Source organism: Mytilus californianus, unplaced genomic scaffold (assembly GCF_021869535.1).
Source record: "Mytilus californianus isolate M0D057914Y unplaced genomic scaffold, xbMytCali1.0.p SCAF_1, whole genome shotgun sequence".
In the NCBI taxonomy this organism is placed as follows: Eukaryota; Metazoa; Mollusca; class Bivalvia; order Mytilida; family Mytilidae; genus Mytilus; species Mytilus californianus.
In genome coordinates this window covers 1,290,623-1,316,749 of record NW_026262581.1, presented here as the reverse complement: position 1 = coordinate 1,316,749, position 26,127 = coordinate 1,290,623, and the positions used below count along the sequence as shown (strand labels likewise).

Below are 26,127 nucleotides of genomic sequence, written 5' to 3'. Positions count from 1 at the left end.
ATTGCACATCTCAATCGTCACAAAAAAAACCCAAAAAAAAAAAGTATTTCGCTCAATTGTTCGTTAAATCATGGATGCTTCGATCAAACTTGAGCAAGTGACATATTTAAAGCGTTATCCCTCCTTCCATATTTAAAAAAAAACAAATCGCGCGTTCCATTACTCATTAACTGTTAACCGTAAAAACCCTAAGGACTTCAGATTAATGGACGAAGACTAGAACACTTAGACCATGGTCCTCAATGTCATGTTTTTAATTTGACATATATCTCATATTCCTTCGTCTCTGAAACTTTTTAACTCGACAAATAAAATAACCAAAATGTTAGTCGCAACATGTTGTAAAAGGAAAAGTATGTCGAAATGGTAAATGGTAACTTGTAAACTGGCGAAGTGATAAGGACCAAGGTTATTTTGATTTGTGTGTAATTTAATACACCAAAAGTAAAATGAGTAAAGGTCATAGGTCAAGGTCATGTTCGAATTATTTACATTTGCTAGTTATCACTATGCCTTAGAAACTGTATACGATATCAAAACTATTAAATTGTAACCTGCATCATGTCTGAAGTGAAACATGTTGATCGAAACGGCACAGTGACACTAAATAGAAGTGTTTTCCACTGGAATGATTCAAATTTGCTGTACGATGACTAACTAACTAACCACACATAATAAAGTCTTTTAATTTCAGGTTATTACTTTTTACCATGAAATTGAGGTCAAGGTCAAAAGTCAAATTGACGTTATCGATTTTAATCTTTCCGATAACTGCATACTGGTATATGAGAAAAATTTGAAGTATTCTGAATTTGGAAAGAGCCATAGGACCTTTAAAAAAGTTTAATCAGAAGTGACCTTGTTTAAACCGGCAACACCCATTTTTTTCGCAGTAATTCCATGCAGATTACCTGAAAGAATATATCTTTAATATCAATGTGAAGTTACCTTTCATGTGGACTCGGAAGTGACGATTTGTGAACCGGAAATAGCAAAGGATCCTCATTTTTTCATGCAAAAGTACTTAGAAACCAACTTTTTGGGAGTTATTGTGACATAACATATCATATAAAACAGGAATAATTTACCTAGTCCGTACGTTGCTAATTATCTCTTTTATTCCAATATAAAACTATCTAAAGTTATGAACTTTTAAAAACTTATTACAATAACAATCTTCCAATGATGGAACTGTTTTCTTAAGCCGGAAAGTAATATTTCAACTAAATCGTCTAATCCAATGTTAATTTTGGTAAGGGGAAATACCTTCAATTGGTCTGTAAACAATTATATTTTAATTAGGTCTTTTAACTTTTCTGTGGAAAGACTATCAGAATTCAATCTGGTTATTATTTTTTCTTCGACCAAATGTGTTTCTTGCTCTCTATGTTCGTTTCTAATGGTGTCGTTTAGATGTTTGGTATATGAAATCGATAATATTTATAACGTTTTAGAAACTGACATCGCTTAACCGAATGTTTTCCCATTTAAGAGTTATCTTTCTGAAGAATGATTATCTTCTTACAACTACCGATTCGCAACCATAAAAAAAGGACAAGGTACGATGAGCATCAGAGAACGGCCCCCAATTTTCGTTCAAATTAAAAGTGACGTGCAAAAAATTATGATACTATATTTTAAAGTTTAAAACCTATATTTTTGTAAACATCAATAGATTTGTCAACTTCCGCTGATATTATTCATGCTTTGTTGCTGTAAACACCTCAAGATTCGCAAAAGGCCAGAAAAATGTCAGTTTCTAAACATGTTTCTGCATTTTAAACTATGAGCGTACCTACGGCCCACGATCATATTTATACCTGACATTCCATGAATATAAATCTTGATGCAGTTCAAATATCTTAGTGGGCCGTAGGTACGCTCATAGTTAAAAATAAAAAAAAAGTGAAAAAAATCGTCGTAATTTTCGTTGAATCATCGTAATGTTTAAACGAACTGCGGACCGGAGATGATTTCCGGTATTCACAAGATCCGATAACAGACTTTTCTTCGTGCTATTTATGACGTGAATTTTACATCTACGAAAAAAAAAGGAACACAGGATATTCCTAATTACTCGCCAAAATATAATACTAAAAATAAATTTAGGACAGCGTATATACATACTATTTATGTTATATGAATTTAAGGCGCAATTGCTACATAAGTAAGCCGCCTACCAAAACCAATAACAACAATATTCCTGCATTTATTATTGTTTGATTTTAAAGTGAGATTTTAGCAGATCGTCGAGTTTTGACACAAAATAGGAAAGATAACTTCCTTGACCTTTTTTGCAAAAACCAACCAGCATTAATACCAAAATAAAATCCATACCAGGTATATCTGATCATAGTATTGTATTGGTAGATGCAATCTGCAAGCCCCAAAGATCTAAACAATCGCAACATAAAATGTATTTATGGAAAAAAAGTTGATCTACAAAAGAAAAGAAGTAACATCTAAATTTATATCTGAACTCTCTGAAGTAACAAAATAAAAGATGATAATGTTCCAAGCAAAAGGACTAAATCTAAATACACAAACTCTTGGACTAGTATGGATATAGATAATTTATGTAAAAAACAACGCAAAGCCTATAACAAATAAAAAAAAAAAACAAAAAAACTGGCAAACAAGATCATAAAGATCAACATAAAAAAAATTAAGTTACCGCACAGAGGGAGATAAGAAGAGCTCAAAGTACTTATATACAAGACACATTTAGCCCCCAGTTAGAAGAAAAACCTAAATCTTTCTGGAAATTCATAAAAAGTAAAAAAAAACAGAAACATTTGGAAGTTCGCCACTAAGAGGAAAGAATGGTCTATTATACAGTGACCCTAATACACAAGCAAACATCCTTAGTGAACAATTTAAGAATGCTTTCACTACAGAAGCTACATCCTTCATGCCAAATAAAGGTATAAGTCCCCATCCCACCATGCCAGACATATATATAAACAATAACGGGTTATTAAAGCTACTTGAAAACTTATATCCCCATAAAGCCACTGGCCCTAATAATCTGCCAGCATATTTTTTACATAATTTTTCAGAAGAATTGTCTCCATTTTTGACGTACTTTTTCCAAAAATCAATTGATTCTAATAAATTCCAAACTGATTGGAAGCAGGCTAATGTTGTGCCCATATCTTATATATTCTATATTTTATATATTAAAAAGGTGACAAGCATAACGCTATTAACTATAGATCAGTTTCATTTACTGCAATATGTTGTAAAATTTTGGAACATATTTTAAAAGCAACATCCGAAAACATCTTACAAATAATAATATATTAAATGACAGTCAACATGGGTTGAAGGGTAAAAGGTCTTGGGACACCCAACTAATTATCAGTATCCAAGATCTTGCAAAATCATAGGCAAATGACAATCAAAAAGATGTTTTACTTTTAAATTTTTCTAAAGCATTTGATCAAGTCCCCCATCGAAGATTAGCTCAAAAATTAGATTTTTACGGTATTAGGAATCAAATCTTAAATTGGATAACAGATTTTTTAGCTGACAGGCAACAGCAGGTACTTTTAAATGGTGTTAAATCTTCTAAATTAGCTGTTGACTCTGGAGTTCCTCAGGGAACAGTATTAGGCCCAACATTATTTTTACTATGTTTTGATTACTTACCAGAACAGGTAACTTGCAATGCAAGACTTTTGCAGATGACTGCTTATTGTATAGAAATGTAAATAATAATTATGATGCGCAATTACTTCAAAAAGATTTATCTAGTTTAGTGCAATGGGAACAGGACTGGCAAATGAATTTTAATCCTGAAAACCGTTATGTAATACATATTTCTAAAAAAATTCACACTTCTGCTTTTGATTATGCATTGCATAATCATGTTTTAGAATCAGTAAAAGACAGTAAATATTTAGATGTAACTATAAGCCATGATCTTGACTGGGGAACGCATAAAAATAATAATACCTGCAAGGCAAATTTAAAAAGTTATAAACCTTACGTACACATCACTTGTCCGTCCAGTCGTCGAATAATCGTCCCCTGTCTGGGATCCGTACAAAAAGCACCACATCACTCAGGTTGAGCAGATTCAGTGTAAAGCAGCAAGATTTGTCTATAACGATTATAAAGACAGAACACCGGGAGCAGTTTCGAATATGATGAATTCTTTACAAAGGGAACGTTTACATAACAGACGAAAAAAAGCTATATTAACAATGCTATATAACATTAATTGGGGGTTGGTAGAAGTTCCAAAGGACAACATAACAAAATCTGACAGACATACTAGCTATATATATAGGGGGCAACATAAATTTCGGCAAATATCAACTAATAAAGACTTCTGTAAATATTCTTTTTATCCGAACACCATCTCTGACTGGAATTCTCTACCTGAAGCAATAGGTATGTCTGACACTCCGGAATCCTTCAAAAGTGGCATATCCACTCTAACATTTGAAGGACCCACATCAACTTATTAAACTACAAAAGCCAGTGTACATAATGTATACATGTTATTCCATAAACTATTTTTCCTATTATTCGTGTGTTTCTTTGTCCTATATGTTCTCCAATTTATTTGTATTGTGGTTCTGTCATGTGATGTTGTCGTTTTGGTGTTGTGTTTGACGTTGCCACAAAAGCGGGAGGTTTGGCATGCAACCAAACTAGGTTCAACCCACCATTTGTTTCTTAAAATGTCCTGTACCAAGTCAGGAAAACGGCCATTGTTATATTATAGTTCGTTTCTGTGTGTTACATTTTAATGTTGTGTTTTTGTTGTGTCGTTGTTCTCCTCTTATATTTGATGCGTTTTCCTGAGTTTTAGTTTGTAACCCGGATTTGTTTTTATCTCTATCGATTTATGAGTTTCGAACAGCGGTATACTACTATTGCCTTTATTTCCTTATTGTTTATATCAATTTTAATAAAGTCCATATATACATAGCACACAAGTTCCGGGAAGTTTTACACCCCTACCTAGGAGTCTACTCCCGTATTCGGAAGAATAAGAAAAAAAAAAAAAACAGAAGGAACTGTGACAAACTTCAGAGAAATTTTGGGAATGTAAATGAAACCAAAGTTATTCAATAACTGTTTCATACTCAAACAGTTCCTATTTGACTAAATTTCAATATTAGGAACACTGTGACACAGACGTTAATCGTGGATTGGCATGTCGAAGCATAAATGTGTCTTTTGTAACGTAGAAACTGCAGTGATTTGTTAAGCATGTAATCTCCGTGGAATGGTGTATTCTAAACAAAAATTTTGAATACAAATTCTATACCTAACAGATCGATATTGGTGTCAACATTAAATTTTAGTACAACTTTACCCTTCAGAAACACATATTTTGCTTTATAAATGACGAAATCGTCGCCCTGGAATGTATTAATCTCCGTTGACGCTTTTGTGAAAAGTGCTTTCTTTCACGTCCGCATTTTTATCAAGTAAGGAAAACAGTATATTCTTCCAAAATTACAAAATTCATACTTCAGATAACATAAAGAACCTACTATTGAACGGTTGCTATGCACTTGCTATGCAGCTTAGCTGTTGATAAGCATTAAGTGAACTACAATTGAACTAACTTTTCATTTCTAACTAAAAGTTGTTCATAAACAGACAATCTGCATTGCATTCAATTTAATTTGTTCAATAACATGACTAGTTGATTTGTAGTTGTCTTTAAATTCCAACATTTTTTTTGCTGTTGCTATGCTCAATACGGAATTTGTTAAGAATAAAGATGTATATGATAATATATTGGAAAAGAAAAATCTTCAAGCAACTGCTAAATTCATACTTCAGAGGGGGAAAACACTCATTTGTTAACCGTTGCTAGGCAACATTTCTGTTGCTAGGTTGTTATAAGCATATAGTAAACGTTTGCAAAGGGACTTTTCATTTGTGACTTCAAGTTCTTCTTGGACAAATAATATTATTTGGAAATATCTTAAATTTGTACTGATAAAGCAATTAATAAGTGATGATTTTGATACTTAATAAAAATCGTTGCATCAGTGATATTACTCCGTATTTTGCATTTTACAGAAAAAAGCTAGTGTATGTAAGCGCTCAACACTTCCTTAATAGTTATCAAAGGTACCAGGATTATAATAAAATACGCCAGACGCGCGTTTCGTCTACATAAGACTCATCAGTGACGTTCAGATCAAAATAGTTATAAAGCCAAACAAGTACAATGTTGAAGAGCATTGAGGACCCAAAATTCCAAAAAGTTGTGCCAGATACGGCTTTGGTAATCTAAACCTGGGATAAGAAAATCCTTAGTTTTTTGAAATATTCAAAGTTTTGTAACAGGAAATTTATAAAAATGACCATATAATTGATATTCATGTCAACACCGAAGTGTTGACTACTGGGCTGGTGATACCCTCGGGGACGAAACGTCCACCAGCAGTGGCATCGACCCAGTGGTGTAAATAGTTATCAAAGGTACCAGGATTATTAACCTAGGGCATTAATGTTACAGTACAACTTAAGAACAAACTATACGAATCAGTTAAAAAGGGTTTTTATAGTGTGCCTTTTTATGTTGTTATGTTACACTATTGTTTCAGGTAGGGTGAAGGTTGGCGCCTATTAAAACGTTTAAACCCGCTGCATTTGCTTGTACCTGTCCTACGTCAGGAACCTGATGTTCAGTGGTTGTCGTTTGTTGATGTGGTTCATAAGTGTTTCTCGTTTCTCGTTTTTTATATAGATTAGACCGTTGATTTTCCTGTTTGAATGGTTTTACACTAGTCATCTTTGGGGCCCTTTATAGCTTGCTGTTCGGTGTGAGCCAAGGCTCCGTGTTGAAGGCCGTACTTTGACCTATAATGGTTTACCTTTACAAATTGTGACTTGGATGGAGAGTTGTCTCATTGGCACTCATACCACATCTTCTTATATCTATTGACTCATCGGATCAACTCGAAACACAAACGGTTTTATTAGAGTAAAGTGATAATCCAATAAATCTGCAAGTACCTCTTGCCTAATTTCTAAGGTCATTTTATGGCATTTTAGAAGGAATATACAAATCGTAAAACGATTCTGATCAAAAACTGAGACTTAACATATCAACTGTAATTAAAAAAAATCATATCCGCACCGAAAACAAACATTCCGAAAAATATTAAGACGTCGCATAAAACCTTATTGAGAACAGTCCAAGAAGCACTGAGAAAACTTTATGCAATAGTTTTAACACAATTATTCTGTACTTGTCCATCCTGAGTCAATTGCCTGTAATTCAGTAGCTGTCTTGTGTTGCTGTCTGCCATATTTATTTTTCATTTATTGTTTTAGCAAAGACCAGGCTGTTGGATATTTCGTTTGAATTGTTTCATATTTTGTCATACCGGAGTCCTGTACAACTTACAGAACGGTATTGCTTTTGCTTATTGGTAAAGTCCGTACGCTGACGTATAGTTGCTTGAATCCACATCCACTGGTCACCAATGGATAGTTGTATAGAAGGAAATCATATTGCATCACCCTATTCTTATATTATAACTGACATAAATATAGTACGTATACGTTTATATGGCTTATAACTTAGGTATCCATCCTGCTTTAACAATATTTTTTTAAAAATGAACTTGAGATTTAATACATACAAAAGAAAACATATCTACTTTCATAATTGATGACAATGCAAATGTTGCATGAGGAGGAAGAAGATACCAATCGGACAAATCAACAACAAAAACTCACAGAACTACGTATAAATTTCACTTTGTAAATGTAGAAAGGATTCTGAAAGTAACCAAAATGAAAATAAAAAAAAAAACAACAGCAAAAACATAATTAATTGCTTGTATAAAATGTGGAAACTATACAATGGTCAATGACAACTAAAATAAATAATACATAATGAAAATACAGAACACCAAAACAACACTTGAAGCGTGACAGACCCTGTAGCTTGACATATTGTATAGATTTCTGTTTATTATTGAAATCTGTATGCAGCCCTCTACATGTCGTTAGGTTTTTTGTCTATGGGTTGCTGTCAGATTGCAGTAAATTCAACACATTCTTATATGTGAAACTAAAATTATAATAAGATATAAGTCTGGACATGTTGCACAGAATGGTGCTTGATCAGCATCTTGCTGGAAATGTAATTTTGTTAGAAATATCACATGCTATTCATTATTCCATATGTGTTTTAGTCCAATGGTTCCTGATATAAAGGCTTAGAAAAAAAGAAAAAAGTTAAATGAACTACTGTAATGTCCTTCTATCTTCACAATAATAAGAGGTTGTTCAAGTCAGGTTTGAAAAATTGGTGACAGAATGATTTTAAGGAATTAATTTAAACAACAAAATGCCATCAAAATTTGTTCAATGTGAATTACAAAATTTTAGCATTTCTTTTTTAAGACTGATAATAAATTCTTGTATTATTTATTTGGCAGTTTACTCATGTTTGTGATTATATAATTTATTATGATAAACAACAACACAACGATAACAGGTGAATTGAAAAGACTGATGTACTATCTTTTTACGACAAAAATTGCGCCTGTGTTCTATGAGTTGTCATGTTTGTCTTGCTTGTAGTTCTCATTGCCTATTCACAAAAAAAAAAACACATTTTCTTCAATTTATAGCACTATTGTATTGTTTGGAAGTTTTGCACTGTCTTCACAAGTTCACTTTCACTTTCAAAAACTCTGTTTGATTCAATAGATCAGATCTTATATCATCTATGATTTTGTTGACAGATATAAAGCATTGATTCCTTGAATATTCTAAGTTCTCAACCTGATTTTATTTACGTATCCAAATATTGTTATTCGTGTAATTGGAATCTTCTATCTGATTATGACACAGAGTAAGGAAATAGCCCACTTATACACAAGCTTCAAAGGATATTAGTATCGTTTTACTAGTGGTGTGATTCTTTTCTCGTACTCCTACGTAGAGTTTCCAACTATGTCTTTTTAATATCTGCTGACATTTTATTCATTATCTTACGTAACTTTTGGTATAAGTTGACCCTATCAAGTTATGGATATTTGTATTTTAAAGATTGTAAATTATCAGCCTTGTCTTACATGTGTTTTAATTTCTATCCAGTTGATAGATGTTTTTCAAAATACAAATAAAATAGTTTCTCAACATCTTCTAACATGTTGCATTCAGATCTTGCCATGCAAGTAAACAATTGAACCATGTAAACACTGGCATATATCTCAACAGTAAGCAGCTTTGACTGATGCATTGTCATTTATGGTGGCTTTGTTTCTCGTACATATGCATGGGTCAAACTTCTCTAGCCATGAATTGTTCTACAAGCATTCCCCCCCCCCTCCCCCCGGGAAAAGCTGTATGACCTGAAACATGCCAAAAATTATATTGTTAGATACAAATATATTCATTTTGAACGAAAACCAAATTATGAATGATTTACATTGATAAATTCAAGGTAAGTTGTACAAGTTTTACTGCGAAGGACTTATTATTATAAGGAGATGAACTCTCGTCGTTAAGTTGCTGACTTTAATACCCTTACCAATCTCCTTTTATTTATTTCCGTTGTTTAATTTAAAAATACCGGTGCTTTTTTTACAAAAAATCTTACCACGAAAAAAGCATTGTTCGTTATATATACTGAAATGGTAATGACTTACTGCCTACAAAACTTTGAATTTGCAAAATACTTAGGTTTTTTACCTTAAGAATAGATTACCTTAGCTGTATTCAGCATACATTTTAGGAATTTGGGGTACACAATGCTCTTCAACATCGTACTTTATTTTTTATTTTTTTTTATTTTAGCGTAACTGATGAGTCTTTTGTAGATAAAACGCTCATCCGGCGTTCACAATTTTAATTATGGTATTTATGATGAATGTGTTTCTCATAAAATGTTATGTGAAATGGTTGGCTGGTATATGTAGATAACATTTGATTGGGATGTATTAATTCAATAGTAATTAATTCTTTCATACCACAAACACTTGCGTTTTGTTGGTGCATATGACATGCATGTGCATGTATGTATGCACTGTAAGAGACAATTGTGTATCAACCTTTTTAGGTGGAAGCTTGTTCTTACGCTGTACATATTTTGAGCTGATATACTGCATTGATATGTTATTCTATATGAACAGTGTAACTTTTTGACCTACAATACGATGGACATTTTTGGCAGAATTGAGAATGGATTCTAATATCGATTTGTTACTCGTTTGGGGAGTAGTTCCCAATTTGGCGGGTTGTCGCCCAACTGTTGACAACATTCAAAATTTGTTGAAAGCAAATACAAATTAAGAAGACTTGATAAATCTGAGGTAAGTTGGCCAAATTAAAAAATTAAATGTCATTTACTATGAATTTCTCTGTACTTTTCTCTCCACATTGTAAAACGTGTGTTGTATCCTTATGTCACTCACAAAGCCTAATGAACGCCCTTCTAACACAAACAAGCTTAGTTGCAAGTGTCAGAGCTGTTTTATGGACACAAGTACCTCTCATATCGGTATCTTTATATAATGACAAATATTCCCAAAAACTGTGTCTTCCAATTCTTGCGAAGAATGTCAGAATGGGAAATAACTTTTGATAACACTTTTGTGAAAGTTACAAAATCTTTATTTATTTTGAAGGAATAAATTTGGAAATGCTTTTAAATCAAAATGTTCATTTGTGCAAAATTGATCATTTTAATGTATTTTTACATCATTTTTTGTGTGACATTTACTCATAATTGGTTTAGTACAAAATGAAGGAAAGACTCAAAGTGGGTTTTTTAAGTAAACATTTCAATATTTTGTACTTATTTTCATCGGTTGATTTTTTATATTTTTAAAAATTAATAACAATGTGTGCAAAGATATTAATTTCATTTATTCATGGGCTCACCTGTTTGAAAACCGCTAACTTAAACTTGGCTAGTAAATATAAACACACACTTATGGATAGTTAAGCTTGTTATTAGAAATAGACACAATTAAGAGGAGTCTCAATGCATTTTAAGGTTACCATTGTACATAATAATTTAAAAAAAATCATTAGCCAGAAGAGTTTTAACCACCCACCTCCACGACTTTTGCATGGTTTTCTGTGAGACAAGCTCTTAAATAGAAAAAAGTTAGAAATGCAAACGACAAAATACCACGCAAGAAAATGAATTTTGGAACGCCGACCTCACCGAATCCGGGAGCTGCGGATGGAAAAGTTAGTCTTACCCTTCTTCTTGTTCATCACAAGTAAACATTCAGAGATGAGTCTCGTTTGTTAATGTCAAAATAGATATATAAAAGGAAGATAGACCTGTAAATACAACTTGTGAAACTTGAATTTGGTTATCTGTGTCTCATTTGTGTCTCAATTGTCAATTACTGTCGTCGGAATCAGGATGGCGTATGTAAAATTTGCGACTATTAGGAAATTTGGACTAAAAAGATCCATGTAAAAAGGACCCTTTTTTTGAGAAAATCATAATTGAAAACACGAAACCAATTCTATATAACCGATGCTTGTACATGGTATTTGATTGAAACGAAGAGATCTTGATTTTTTTGTCTTTTGTCATTGAGCAATCATGTAACTGTGTAACAATTTGTGCTTACTCTTTTTCGGCATTTAATGGTACGATGTCCTCTGATCATTTGCTAACATTACCAATATCTTCTTCAAATTAACATCTTACAAAAGTTTTAAAACAATAACAGTTTCGGTTTCTGTGGATGAAGGTGCTGGACGTAAATATACTTAAATGTACTTGATTAGAAAATTGAATGTGTCAAGTTTCCTTAAATTTTGCGGAAATCGTGGATCTTCGGTTTTGGTGGGATTCGAATTGCTCAGTCGTTAGCCTTCGATGTAATATTGCTATTGTTTGTCGTCCTTTCCTTGTTTTTTTTTTTGCAATGTTGTTGTCTGTTTTATTGGACTAAGTGTAAACATATGTTGACATGAATTATTAATACAATGAATAATGAATAGAATCCTGACACATGTGAAACTACATGTTAACTTATATTAATCATTCTAAGACACATAGTCATGATACAACAATAGTTTTAAGACACAAATGCTGATTCAGAGACGTGAATTGACTGGGAAGTCCTTAATGATAAATTTGACCTAATACAATTGATGTTCAGTTAGCCGAAACTCGATACAATCCTTTAAAGTTCCATTGAAGTTTTAGCTTTAGTACTTTCACGCTGAAGATTGCAAGAGCGAACAGTTGTGGGTAAATTCTTATTTCAGTAAAGGGCAGTTCTTGTCCAAACATGTCATGTATAAGGATTAGGTATAGTTCTATGGGATCTTAGAACTAAGTTTGATTACTGTTCCGCTGTAATATGGTTTTTGTAGACATATATTTTATCATGTGCCTCCTTTCAGACTTTAATTTTCCAATCTGTTATGAGATATAATATAAAAATGCATTGTATCCTAGTTACTATAATGAAAACCTCTGTTTGTACTGTTGGAATATATCAATCACAACATTTATATTGTTTTTCCATAAACATTAACATATTACTATGGTCTATCATACGTAAAGTATGTTGTTTCGAGAGTTCATCTGTCTACAATGAATGTTAACTTTCGTCGAACATTGAGTCGTTTGTAAAAGCCCCTTTGGTTATGATTTGTTTGTGTCAAGTGCCTTAATTTCAAATATGTCTGCCAAGGTGTTTGGTGTGTAATATCAATTGCAGTTACGTTTTCCATGTTAAGCTTTTTGAAGATCAGGACTGTGCAGTTTTCGTACAATTGTTATGGTCTCGGTTTTCAGACAGATAAAGGTAATAAATCTATTTAAAAACTAACCATGGATTGATTCAAAATAACATTTCATGGATGCTGTAAAATTGCCGGGGTCATCTACTTTCAAGTATCATCTGAAAACAACTAAATAGTGGACTGTAAATCAGAGATGATATCATTGATAAATATGAAGAAACAGAGATCTCAGAATTGACCCCTGGGATACCCATGCCTTTATATTGCCTACTCAGAGGCTACACATTTACTATTTACAATAACATTTTGCTCTCAGTCGTAAAGATATCTTTTACCCTAGCAAAAAAGGCACCCTATATACCAAACCTTTTATTGTATTGTGTATTGTTCCCTTTGTATCTTATAACTTTAGAAACAATAACATTACAATCCATTTTGAGTTACCAAGTCTATCCGCAGATACAGATTTTTTTAAACCTGTGCATGATTGGTTCTCTTTGTAAATGCTTGGATATTTTATTATCAGCATGATCTCTACATTTGACTTGTTCATATTTATTGAAATTCTGTTCACAATTATATACACACCCTTTTGATTACAATTACTGGCTCATGATTTTCAATGACAAAATTTGTTTGTCAATTTCTGAATAAATTCAAGGCTTGAATTTTGAAACCCTCATAATTGACAGAATATGCATAAAAGTGGGAAAGTCAAAAAGAAGTCTTGCCATTCTTACTCAATTTAAATACCTTTAAAATAAAACTTTGTACATTTCATTGAGATATATCCCTTTTGGGGTTTCAAATTCATACCATTTCAGAAATATGACCTTTTTCAAAAAACAGATGTATACATTATCAATTATTCATTGTAAATAATAGTTGACTACTCATATATGTTACCATACAAACAGTCATATGTCAAAACTTATTTTCATGATAACAAGTCTTTTGTTAAAGTACCTATCGATATCTTCAAGACCCTATCGTCTCTAGTAAACTTTCACAGTTCAAAATATATATAGTGTATATATAGTGTATGCATCTAGATTAGTAATGAAGAGAATGAATATATCACCAACTTATAATAATGATCTTTTTTACATCTTTGCCTTGAAAATGTCTATACGCAAATTTATCGATTGACTTACAGTACTTACAACCTAAGGCGTTACTGTTTGACGTGAACTTGACTGATCGGTAAATGATCGTTGACGCGAACTTGACTGATCCGTGAATGATCAGTGATCGATACAATGAAACTTACATGACTTATCTCACGTATTCTATATGACAGTTACCGTGACAACCGTCAGCAATCGATCAGTAAATCAAATATATGCCCGGATCACACGCAGTCATATATCAGCAACATTAGAATGTGAAACGAACGTCCCAATTTTTACATGCGATAACCACGGACCTCGACGAAAACACCTTGACTTTTTAATTTGTTCCACCATAAGTTGAATAAAATGTAAATCTTGTACAATATAAAAAAAATATAAAAAAAAAAGGATTTTTATGCTTTCTTTCTTGTAAAGGGATATTTCAACTTTACGTACAAAACAACAAATTAAAATCACAATACAAAGTTTTAGTTTGTTCATCATGTTCACTCATTTTAAATAATGATACAATTTTCAACTTATTGGAAAACGCTCAAGTACACATTTACTATTAATTAAGGTTAATAGTGTCACTATTGTGTATAGCGTTCGCGCTTCCGGTAAAGATTGAAAACACATCTCCTCATTCCTTAACCAGTTGTCATATCATATTCGGTGGAAATCTCTGCCATTTCCGTACCAAAGCGACCAACAATTCTGATATTATTGCACATTTTGGTTGTCTCTAGTTAAGTTGACGGCCGATTAAGTCCAATACATGTTCATCGGGTTCATATCAGGTTCCATGGCCGGCCCAGGTTAAGTGTCTATTGATTCCGACGTCAGGTTGCGTTATCAATTATCAATTCGTGCGCTATGAGATTATGCATTATTTTATTGAAAGACTGGGGTCTGTTGTTCAACTTAGTTAGTGCTATCGAGTCGTTAAAATTTCTCATATGATTAGTGTGTTGTTCAATTTGTCGTTAATTTTAAAGAGTCGTTTAAAATGCTTAAACTGTCGTTAAACTTAATCCACCTCTTTGAGGTGTATTCAATTTTAATCATATGATTAAAACATCCAAGATGGCTGCTGTACCAATGCAAAAATTTGCTTATGCTCGAAATATGAGACGTTTAAGATATATATTTATCTCCTGGAAAGAGATTTTAGCCATGACCAGCTATGAAGGAGCTTAAGATTTGAAAGAAACACAATATATTTGCTAGGAGTTGAGTTGAAATATAAATTAGAAAGAGATTTGAAGGGGCAAAGGATCGGACACATTCATACAATGGTCATTCGATAACAGAAAAAAATTGCACATTTCGGCAGTTTTTTCGTTTGTATTTTACCGCTCAAAGACAGTGTTGATTGCAAAGACTAAACGTAAAGACGGGCCACATTAGTGTGCGGAATCATTCAACAAATAATAACGAACAGCTTTTATAAATAATAAATGTTACCATAGCATTAATGTACAGGCCATAAGTGATTTCCAAAGCAAGTCTTTGCTAATTTCCCCCTTTTTCGAAGTTCAAATATTAGCACATTCAGTAGCGCCCTTGACCTAACTGTTTACGCAGGTAAATTCTAATGGATAAATTCGTCCCACAGATAGTTTGGACCTTACAATTCTTATCTTTAGACGGAGATTTTAAACAGCATATATTTTTTTCCCATGTAGTAAATTTTATGAGCTTGACGAGGATCAAAATCATAGGCGGATCCAGCCATTTTAAGGGGTTCCAATGGTGCCCAGGTTAAAAGGGTTGTTCCAACCATATGTCGCCTTTCAAAAGCTATAATTGTCAAATAAAAGGGGGTTCCAACCCCCGGACACCCCCCTCTTGGATCCACCACTGCATATAGTTATCATGAAAATATACTACCGTAAGTGTTTTATGTTAGTGATTAAGTATAACGAGACTGAGTCAATGAAATGTCTCATCTTTCTCATCTGACACAATATACAAGAACACGCACCTGTTATTATTAAGAATTTGGGAAATCTCATTTCCGAGTGTCAGAGATATTTCAAAAGAAGTATTATACCCCTGTTGGGAGAAGGGTAGGATTTCTGTTATTAGTGCAGGTCTTTCCAATAATTCAGATCATCACAGAATATATGTTTGAATTTTTTAACACTCAACTATGCTTCTCTGGTTAGTCCGAATAAGAAATGATAGAGTATAAATTGCATCAATATTAAAAATAAAGGGCATGCAAACATCCTATAGAGCAAATAACACGGATAATTTAAATTGACCATTTGTTATATGGTCGTGTTCTTTGCGACACGTACATGCAGGTCATAAATTAATTTCATTTAATGGAATCAAATCTTTATCTACTAATGGGTGCAGTAGGAGGTCCACCGGAGTTTTGAGCGCAGAATTCTTGGCATGTAACAGATAGAAAACTTGGGTTAGAATTCATAGAACAAACAAGGTGCAGTGGCAAATATTTCATAAATATTTTGAACACAGATAGGGTACTTTTTCTTCTATGTGCCTTCGGACTTTATGTTTTCAATTGTAGTTTCACTTTCTATATTCGGTATTTATTCTAATGTAAGCCCAATATTGTAAAAATCACTTGATGCAGGAATATATTATCTTGGAGTTTGGCTATTTCTTTCTTTTCAGGTGGGGATCGACTTCAAGCAGACAACATGCATGCATATAACGACACTGTAGATTTTCTTTTTAAATAAAGAGAGTTGCCGGTCGTGTACATGAATAGATCGGTTAGAAAGCAAGGTTTTGAGTTTAAGTAGACTGGAAAGCCTCATTGAAGGGTAGAAAATGGAGGGAGTAAAAGGAGGGGTTCCACAGGGAATATTTTTATTTTACGAACTCTGTATTTGAAAGGTTTATGTTTTTTTTAATTGAATTAAAAAAAAAAACATTAGACAAATTGTGAATGGCCTTTCTTCCTTTCTTGGGTTATCTTGTGAAGTAGCAGGTAAAAAATCCGATTCAGCCAGTCGGTCTAGTACAAAGCAGCATTAATATTCATAACACACTAACATGCTCTGGTTTTAACTATGCATCTAATTACCGCGCGGGAAGTTAAACAGCCATCCATCATCATCAGCGTGAGATAAACAACCGATGTAGTAACATTATGTGATCTTATGTGTTTAATATTCAATTTTTGTTGTTTTTTTATTTTTTTTTCTGAAATTTGAACATGTTGAATAAATAGGAGAGGTGTTTATAACTTCTGAAAGGTTTAAAAGAATATATTATTAGTTTTTTAATTATGTTTAAAATCATTATAGTATTGTTATTTTAGAAGAGATATGAATTAATTTGCTGAACGTCTAGTGGCAAATAATTTATATAGATATAAGAAGATGTGGTATGAGTGCCAATGAGACAACTCTCCATCCAAATATATAACGGAGAGCAATTAATAGAATGTATTTCAAACAAGAAGCTGCACTTGTTGCCGAAAAAAATAGAAACATAAACATAATCCATAGTTATTTTATTCATAGTAAGCAGTCATCTTTGTTGGTCGGTTGTAGTACAATCTAATCCAATGGTAAAAGAGACCACACAAAAGGGACCAAATAAACCGGCATCTGCTACTTATATATTCAATCGGCTTTTTGCATGTGCCTGTAATTCAGTGGTTGTTGTTTATTGCTATATATCATTGTTTTACGTTAATAGTTTTGTACATAAATAAGGCCTTTAGATTGCTCGTTTGGATTTTTTTACCGTGATTTGTCATATCTAGGCCTTTTATAGCTTATTCTTCGATATTGGTTTTGCTCGTTGTTGAAGGCCGTACGGTGACCTATATTCGTTAACTTCTACATCATTTGGTCTCCAATAAAAGGTTGTCTCGTTGGCAATCATACTACATCTTCTTGTCTTTATACTTTACTATTATGCACCCCATCTCACGTGAATATTGGATACCCAAGATATATCATACTGTCGGATTGCTTTGCTTGATCTTTATTATTGTTTTATTGGAAAAAAAATGTTCTGGCAGGGTTTTGTCAATAAATGTCACGAACAAGTCATTATGTCAGTTTTAAAAAATCCTTGAAAAGCTTCTCTGACTGAATTACACCACTGTGACGGACTGTGCAGTATGCCATTACACTTACACAATTGAATATTTAAAATTGTCACACTGTATCTTCTTATGCCGTATGAACTACAATCGATCACAGGTCTGTTATATATCTACACCATCCGTAATAATTATCTTAAATGTTAATTTGGCATGCCATACATGATGAAATGCAGACGTGATAGAAAGCACTCTTCACCTACGCGTCAATGGAGATTTTATTCCCAATGATTTGCGTCATTTATAAAACAAAAGCATATCTTTAGCATGAGTGTAGAAGTTTGTATTAAATTAACAACAGAAATTACAGGTTTTTGAAGGAATCATTATGATGTGGATATGTAAAAACAAAGACTTCAAATTATCATTGCTATCACTGACATTGTTGGCGTCGTCGGATATCAAATTCCATGAAAATCATGGCCATGAATGACGCATTTTTATTGAGGACCGAAGACAATCACTGACATTGTTTCCGAGTTAGAACAGTCACCTGCTGCATGATAAAACTTTTTCATCAATGATTGAAACCTTTTTTTTTACAGAAACAACATTTCAAGTTACTCATTCAATGTGTTTTTTTTTCGACCAACTGCATGACCTCATCATTTCAGAGACCAAGATTTATGAACAAACAAATGACAAACTTTAGCCCTAGTCATAATTTAAAGTGAAATGCAAAATGTTGATTATTAAGAAATGTACCTTAAAAACAAATTCATACAGTATTACTTTCTGCATTCACTGAAATTATTGTTCCATTTAAACACATTTCATTTTGAACTGGAAAGAAATCTAAAATATGAATATGTTTCCATAAAATATATAAACATGTTATAAGATATTTATTCAATAATTATTGGCACCCAAAAATTGGTTAAAAGAAGAATGTTATAACTTAAAGCAGAAGGGGGAATTTATATAGGCCCTGATTTACAATGCATTGTGGGAAACACTTGCTAACTACCCAAACTTAATCATATGATTAAAGATTAATACAGTGATTAGTAAATACAATGATTAAAATAAGTTGAACAACGCAATTTAATCATTGTATTTACTAATCATGCGATTAACTTTTAACGACTCGTTAAGTTGAACAACAGACCCCTGGTCTATCAGCTAACGCGTGATTATCAAAATGAGGCGATACAATGGTGTTCAGGATGTCATCCCGATATCGTTGTCAATATATGGTATCGTCAATAACATGCATAGCAAGCTTACGATCATGGGAAAAATAACCTCATACTATTACACCGCCGCCATCGAAAACTCTTGCACCAAGATATTATTGTCCCGATATAAGGTGTTTCGTGTCCTCCAAACACGTGTTCTGGCGTCGACGGGATTCAGCAAGAAACGACTGTCATTGGACCAATAAATTCTTCTCCAGCTGCGTCCATTGGCGGTTGTTTTTAGACCACTGTAATCTTACTCTGTGGTGTCTTAAAGTTAATTCTTTGCGCTTTATTGGCCTCCAAGCATGTAGACGTCCATGTGCTAAAATCATTTGTGTTTAATCAAAAACATAAACGCGAAAAAAACACACAAAACAGATTTAAAAACAGGTTTTGAACAATCAATATGTAATCGAGGGAAGTTGTACATGTATCCAAAAGTTCACTTTTGTTAACAGTTTTATATTGAACATTTCTTCTACAAAAAAATCATTAAGAAAAACAATGTATCGAAATTAAATTTGATATTGCTTAACGTATGGCGGAGTGAATATATTGATTACTTTTGATATATTATTAGACTTATTTTATCATTGGTAGTTTTATTTTTCTGCTAAATAAATCACATAGTTTCATCATAATGACACGAGCATAGGGTATTATACGTCACTTAATAGCGACAAAATGTTAATATTTAGAATCAGCATCCTCTTTTATCAAGAAAGCTTTTTAATGCCACTAGATTAGTAAGTGTTTATAAAAAAATTGTAAGGGTTCAGCGTAACCCAGTGTCTCGCCTACTTTTGCTGTTAGTCGCAGGCTCAACAAAAATGGTGAAAAAAATATTATTTCTATTTATACACAGTGTTTACAGTTTCATGGGTAATTATGTCAGATCGATTGCATGTTTACTTGTAGTGTGAACACATTAAAATTGCAAGTGTGAACTGGGTCTGATAGAATCGTTATTTGTTTTTAGTACTTTTTTCAGTAGATTGGGATGTCTTCATCAGTATGATGAATATAAGAGACAAGTTACTACATGTAGAATTATGTTCATTTGTTTACACATTCCTGTATTACTTCTTTTTATTAAAACAAATGCACCATTGTCTGAATTCAGTCATTTAAAAGGCTCCGCTAGAGTAAATTTTTATAAAATGTAATATATTTTTATAAATAATAAAAGAATAAACACCTTTAAACTTGTTTGTGTGTTGAATAAGAGTGCAATCATTTCTGCATCTAAATCATTTAATCATTCATCTTTTAATTACATGCTGTCATTGGTTTTTTAGTCATTTTTTAACATTGAGATGGGTTGTATTTAATAAGATATGCTGAATGTCAGACAAAAGATACTAATATTTTGTTCGCAATGGTTAAAAATGCCAATATGTCATCTTTTGATAAATTTTAATGCACTGTTATTTTCAATCAGTCATTTTAAATGCCTCTGGATAAGTGTATATATAGTCAATAATCTAAGGATCAAGATACTTGACCTTTTGTTTGTGACGAATAAGAGTGCAACTATTTATTTATTTAAATGGAAATCATGAACCGTCATTAGTTTTTCATAACATATGATGAATATAAGAGAAAAATACTACAAATGTTTTCACATTCTTTAAACATGCGAATGTTTCCTCTTTTTAATACAATGAACGCACCTTTATTTTCAATCATTCATTTTGAATACCTCTTAATACGTGATTAATTTATGAAGTATGAATAATGTTATGTTGATAACATGTTCAATTATTAGTTTATCGGAATGAAATCATGACACATCGTTGATTTGAAGTACTTTGTGTTCATCAGGATGGATTGTTATTAATACAATAAGACGAATATTAAGAGACCAGTTACTAAATTGTGTTTGCTTTGTTTAAAAACGTCAATATTTGTTTCTTTTAATTAGAATTAATGTTCCATTTTTGAAATCTTTATTTTAAATTCCTCCGGATGATCTTTTTAAATTTATTTTATAAGATGTGAATGATATAAGAGTAAAGCTTTTTATACGTTCACGTTGGTGAATAATACAATTATTTCTTCGTTGTAATAGAAATCATGAACCATCATTTGGTGTTAGTCCATTTTGAACTTGAGGATGGGTTTTATTTTTTTATAAATTACAATGTACACAAGAGAAAAAATACTCAAATTTTGTTTGCATTGCTAAACAAAATGCAAATATTTCTTCTTTTTATCAAAATTAATGCACCATTACCTGATTACTTGCAAACAATCGCGTTGATGACTCTGGATGAGTTTGTTTTCAAAATAAAATGTAAATAAAATGTAAATGATATAAGAATAAAGATATTTTAAACTTTGTTTGTGTTGATGAAGAGTGCAATTATTTCTTCATTTAAAAAGATTTCATGAACCGTAACTTGGTATTAGTACTTTTTGTACATCTGGAAGAGTTGTTTTTTAAAGTTAAAAATGTGATGAATATAAAATAAACCTTACTAACATTTTGTTCGCATTGTTTGAAAATGTAAATATTTCTTAGTTTTATCAAAATCAATGTACCTTTATTTGCAATCGTTTATTTTGCCTCTTAAATGCTTCTTGATGAGTTATTTTTTTTCTTCATAACATGTTAATATTATAAGCGTAAAGATACCTAAACTGTTGTTCGTGTTGATAAAAAGTGCAAATATTTCTTCATCCTAATAGAAATCATGAACTTAAATTTTGTATTAGTATTTGTTGTACATCAGAATGGGTTGTTGTCATCAATATAATGAATATAAGAGAGCAGACATTAAAATTTCGTTTGCATATTTTAAAAATGCACATAGTTCTTCATTTTATTATTTTAAATGCCTCCAAATGAGTTAGTTTTAATGAAAATCATATAGGAGTACAAATACTATTTACCGGATTTGTAATAACATAAGCAACACGACGGGTGCCACATGTGGAGCAGGATCTGCTTACCCTTCCGGAGCACCTGAGATCACCCCAAGTTTTTGGTGGGGTTCTTGTTGCTTAGTCTTTAATTTTCTATGTTGTGTCATCTGTACTATTATTTGTCTGTTTGTCTTTTTATTTTTGGCCATGGCGTTGTCAGTTTGTTTTCGATCTGTGAGTTTGACTGTCCCTCTTCTAACACCTTTGTTTGTGTTGAATAAAAGTAAACATGCTTTCACTAGAAACTACTAATCCTCTTTTGACATTTTTTCGAACAATTATTTCTTCATTTAAATCGATACCATGAACTTGCATTTGTTATTAGTAATTTTTGAACATCAGTCATGGTTGCTTTTCATCAAAATAAAGGGTATAAGAGAAAAGATGCTAATTTTTAACACTCATCAGGTTTTATATATATTCTTAATTGATATTCAAATTTAGGTTTAGTCTGCATATGTCACTGCTCTTCTAACAAACAATTTAGTGGAGTGACATTTATCATAAAATTGAACTTTTAATGCATCTACCTAACACACGTCTATATTATTTATTACGGCTATATTATATAACATTCTGTACTTACTTTTTTGCTCAGTCGTAAACAAATTTGTACGGTGTAATTTCCATGAAATCAAGTTCAAAGATCAAGGACGGACACATTTATATTTTTCAAGATGTCAGACTTATGGCAGATTTAGCGCGTCTGGCGTACACAATTATAAGCCTAGCATCTTTGAGGATGTTTGTTTTAATTTCGCGTTTTTTTTTATCTTTGCGTGTGGTCCATGAATCGAAGAAACTAAGATAACACGATGATCAAAATAAAAAAAGTCAAACAGACAAACTACAGTCTACAAATACGACACCGAATTGTTAAAAACGAAAACTTCAGGCTTAATATTGAAATTTATAAGCTGTTTAAACCCTAATAAAGGTTATTTTGAATGTAAAGATATTTGAATTGGTTGTTTGGTTGAATAAAACTTAACTAGTGAAAGTTTGAACACCCTTCCTGAGCATATGAAATCATCTCCGATTTTAGAACATATTTATTCGAATATTTAACGAGATTAAACTTCTGAACACATTTAACATGTTCAATACTTTTTTAGATAAAAAAGCAATAGCATTATTTCTACCTCGTTGAAAGCATTCACTAGTTGTACGAAGGTATAAGTGCTTTGAATTTTGCCAACGACTTATGAGCAAAGTCATGTTGGCACAGATACATAAGTTCGACTTCGAAACAAAATTTGTTTTTACTGTCTTTAGATAGTTTATCTCTTTTTGACCTTAAAAAAGCTTATTCATTACGACCACATTCCCTCAACAGTGCCCTATATTTGACTCTGTCAGTCAAGTAGTCTTTATTTCCATATTTTCGTCTTTTCTTTTATTCTGTCTGTCTGTCTCTCTGTCCGTCTGTTTATCCCGATTTTGTTTTTATTTGAAGAAAAAAAATGGCTGTAAATACTATGCATTTGAAAACAAAAATGATAATATTCGAGAGAAATGCTTTTACGCTTACATATTAGTTACAATTGACTAAATATATAGCCAGTATTACACAGTGATACCCTGACACAAACAGATATTAACGAAATAATGGAAAAGTGTGGAATAAACCTAGTTTTTTGTTAAAAATCATATTATTGAAAAGCATCAATTCGTGCTAGAATTATAACTATTTATTCATCATTTTGTTTTAGCTCGCAGTAGCAGATGTGGTATATAGTCCGGGACACGCAGGTATATGCTTTGTCAGATCTTAAGAAATTGAATCATATACATGGTTAATGTCTATTCTTTGTTAAAAATACTTAAATGATTTTACAGAAATGATTTTATCAGTTTAAGCTTGTAAACTTAAGCAGATTATTATTATTATTATTATTATTATTATTATTATTATTATTATTATTATTATTATTATTATTACTATAGAATAATAATCTGCTTGAAAACGTAAGCAGATTGTTATTCTATAAGTATTTTATGTTGTGCCCTTGTTCAACATTCATCCATCAAGAGTTTTTTCAATAAACTAGGTAAGGTGTAGAAAATTTTAAAAATAACACACCATATTGTTATAGCACAGACTTATCGTATTCCACTAGGCAAATATGGCGTGGCTGTATATTTACTGTACAGTAAATCACTAGCCTCCTTCGATTCGTATGTCGACTTCACTCGAATTGCAGTCGAATCTCCCATGTTTGACCTTTTGGTCCTACCCAAGTTAACTGGGAATCAATCCTGAGTAGGTTGAGAAGAGTTACAAAATGGCGACAAACAATAATAGCAAAGTCACACGTACCAAAATAACTGGCATTTTACAAAGTTCAGCTAAAGAAATAGAGCTGATAAAGGGATATTTCTTTTTGCTATATTTAAGCATTAACAAATATTTGTCATGCGTAAAAACTGTCGGTGATATTCCTCAATGGAACAGATAGAATATAATTTCTGGAATATAAGTAACTAACAGGTAAATGTAAAATTATTACGAACATCAATTCCCTTTAATGATCAATATCACTAATGGAGGCTTTTCTGGAATTTCCGATCGTACACGAACACAGAGGTGTATGCTACTACGCAGGGATTATGATAATCATTCCCATCCGTCTACCTGTCCGTCCACCTACCTGTTCGTTCGCCTGTATGTCCGATACACTTGTATACTCTGAGATTGTCTAACAGCTAGCATGCTTTCACACTTGGTTTATTAGTCGTCATATTATCTTAACCGTGCTGTATCGTCTAGTATGATTTTTGTTTGGAATATCTACAGTTTTATGCAAGATTTTTCATTTGCAGAATTTGCTTAGTTAGGGGCACGGAGGGATAATTAAAAAGGGTTGTTTTGAATATATAGAAGAAAAGGTTGCTTACATTTATTTTGTTCTACAGAAATTGATCCCCTTATTAAATAATGTTTTTCTTATTATAAAAAAAGTTGGTCAGATCACTTTCATAGAATAGAATAGGGGAAATCAATTATTTTTTGAGACGTGACTGTGGATACAATAAGTTAATTTTCGTAAACGATGGTGTTTTGCTATGCAGCAATAAAAATAATCTAGTGATTCCATGTTTCTTTTTTTATTTTAAACATATATAATCTTTGTATCATATTTCTAAAAAAAAAATCTCTTACCTGTTTCTAGCCACATAATTGTACATTTTCTGCTTATAATACAGAATAGGGAAAACAACAACATATACTTTTGTTGAACAAGTACTGTGGCTAATACATTTTGTTATATTTAGAAAAATAACACAATATAAACTAAATTTAAAAAAAGAAGAAAAAAAGAAATTCCATTCAACTTATTGAGGTATCAATGAACAAAAAACTTTAATTGTAGTATGGAAGGAGGCTATCGACATACTAAAGGATACATTTATGAAAAAGAAGAAAAGAGCTAGGAAAAGAGGACGGTTTGCTATAACAAATACAGTTTCGTTCACAAAGTGGTTACCCGCTAATTTTCCTGTGGAAGGTGTCATGTGTGGTTGTGGCAGAAACCTTAAAACGCCGAAATCGCTTTTAGGTCACTTACGAAGAAAAAGCTCCACCGCTCGAAAAAATGTAAAGTTATTTAGAAAGGGAATATAATTAAAACACTGAACATGCCTTTGGAGAGGTTACATAGTGCCATTCATATCATATTTTAAACACATTAATGACGGCTGAACATTGTGGAATATAAAAGTGCAATATATTTACAATTCTTTAAATAGATTAATACTACGGAGGATATGTTTTATTTTTGACTCTATTTCATAGACGCCTTTTAAAAAGCAAACTCAAATGTCATGAAACAGTTAGCGAATAATAAGATAAAAATAAAAAGTTGCAGCATGTTCTTTTATCCTTCAATACATCTCATGAAATCAGTACACTTGCAACTTATCATCGATTATAATAACCTAACTACAAACACAACGGATAAAAAGAAAAGAACAAGGAACTGTTTATCCTTCCGTTTTCCTGAATTAACTTTTTTTGTGTTTGAAAGGGGTTCATGCAATCTGATTAATATACAGACTCGGTGTGTCCGATATTTTCTTACTAGCATCT

At 32.1% G+C, this 26,127-nt stretch overlaps 1 protein-coding gene across 3 annotated transcripts in view; it reads left to right on the top strand.

The window, feature by feature from the left end:
* The window catches only part of LOC127727443 (uncharacterized), a 187,270-nt gene extending 161,360 nt beyond the window's left edge, over positions 1-25,910 (top strand). For all 3 annotated transcript variants that reach the window (XM_052234780.1, XM_052234809.1, XM_052234771.1), the window contains 2 exons: positions 23,750-23,789; positions 25,412-25,910. In XM_052234780.1, the coding sequence (XP_052090740.1) occupies positions 23,750-23,789; positions 25,412-25,662 (291 nt within the window). In that variant the 3' untranslated portion in view covers positions 25,663-25,910. The remainder of the gene's footprint in view (positions 1-23,749; positions 23,790-25,411) is intronic.
* The last annotated feature ends 217 nt before the right edge of the window (positions 25,911-26,127 follow it).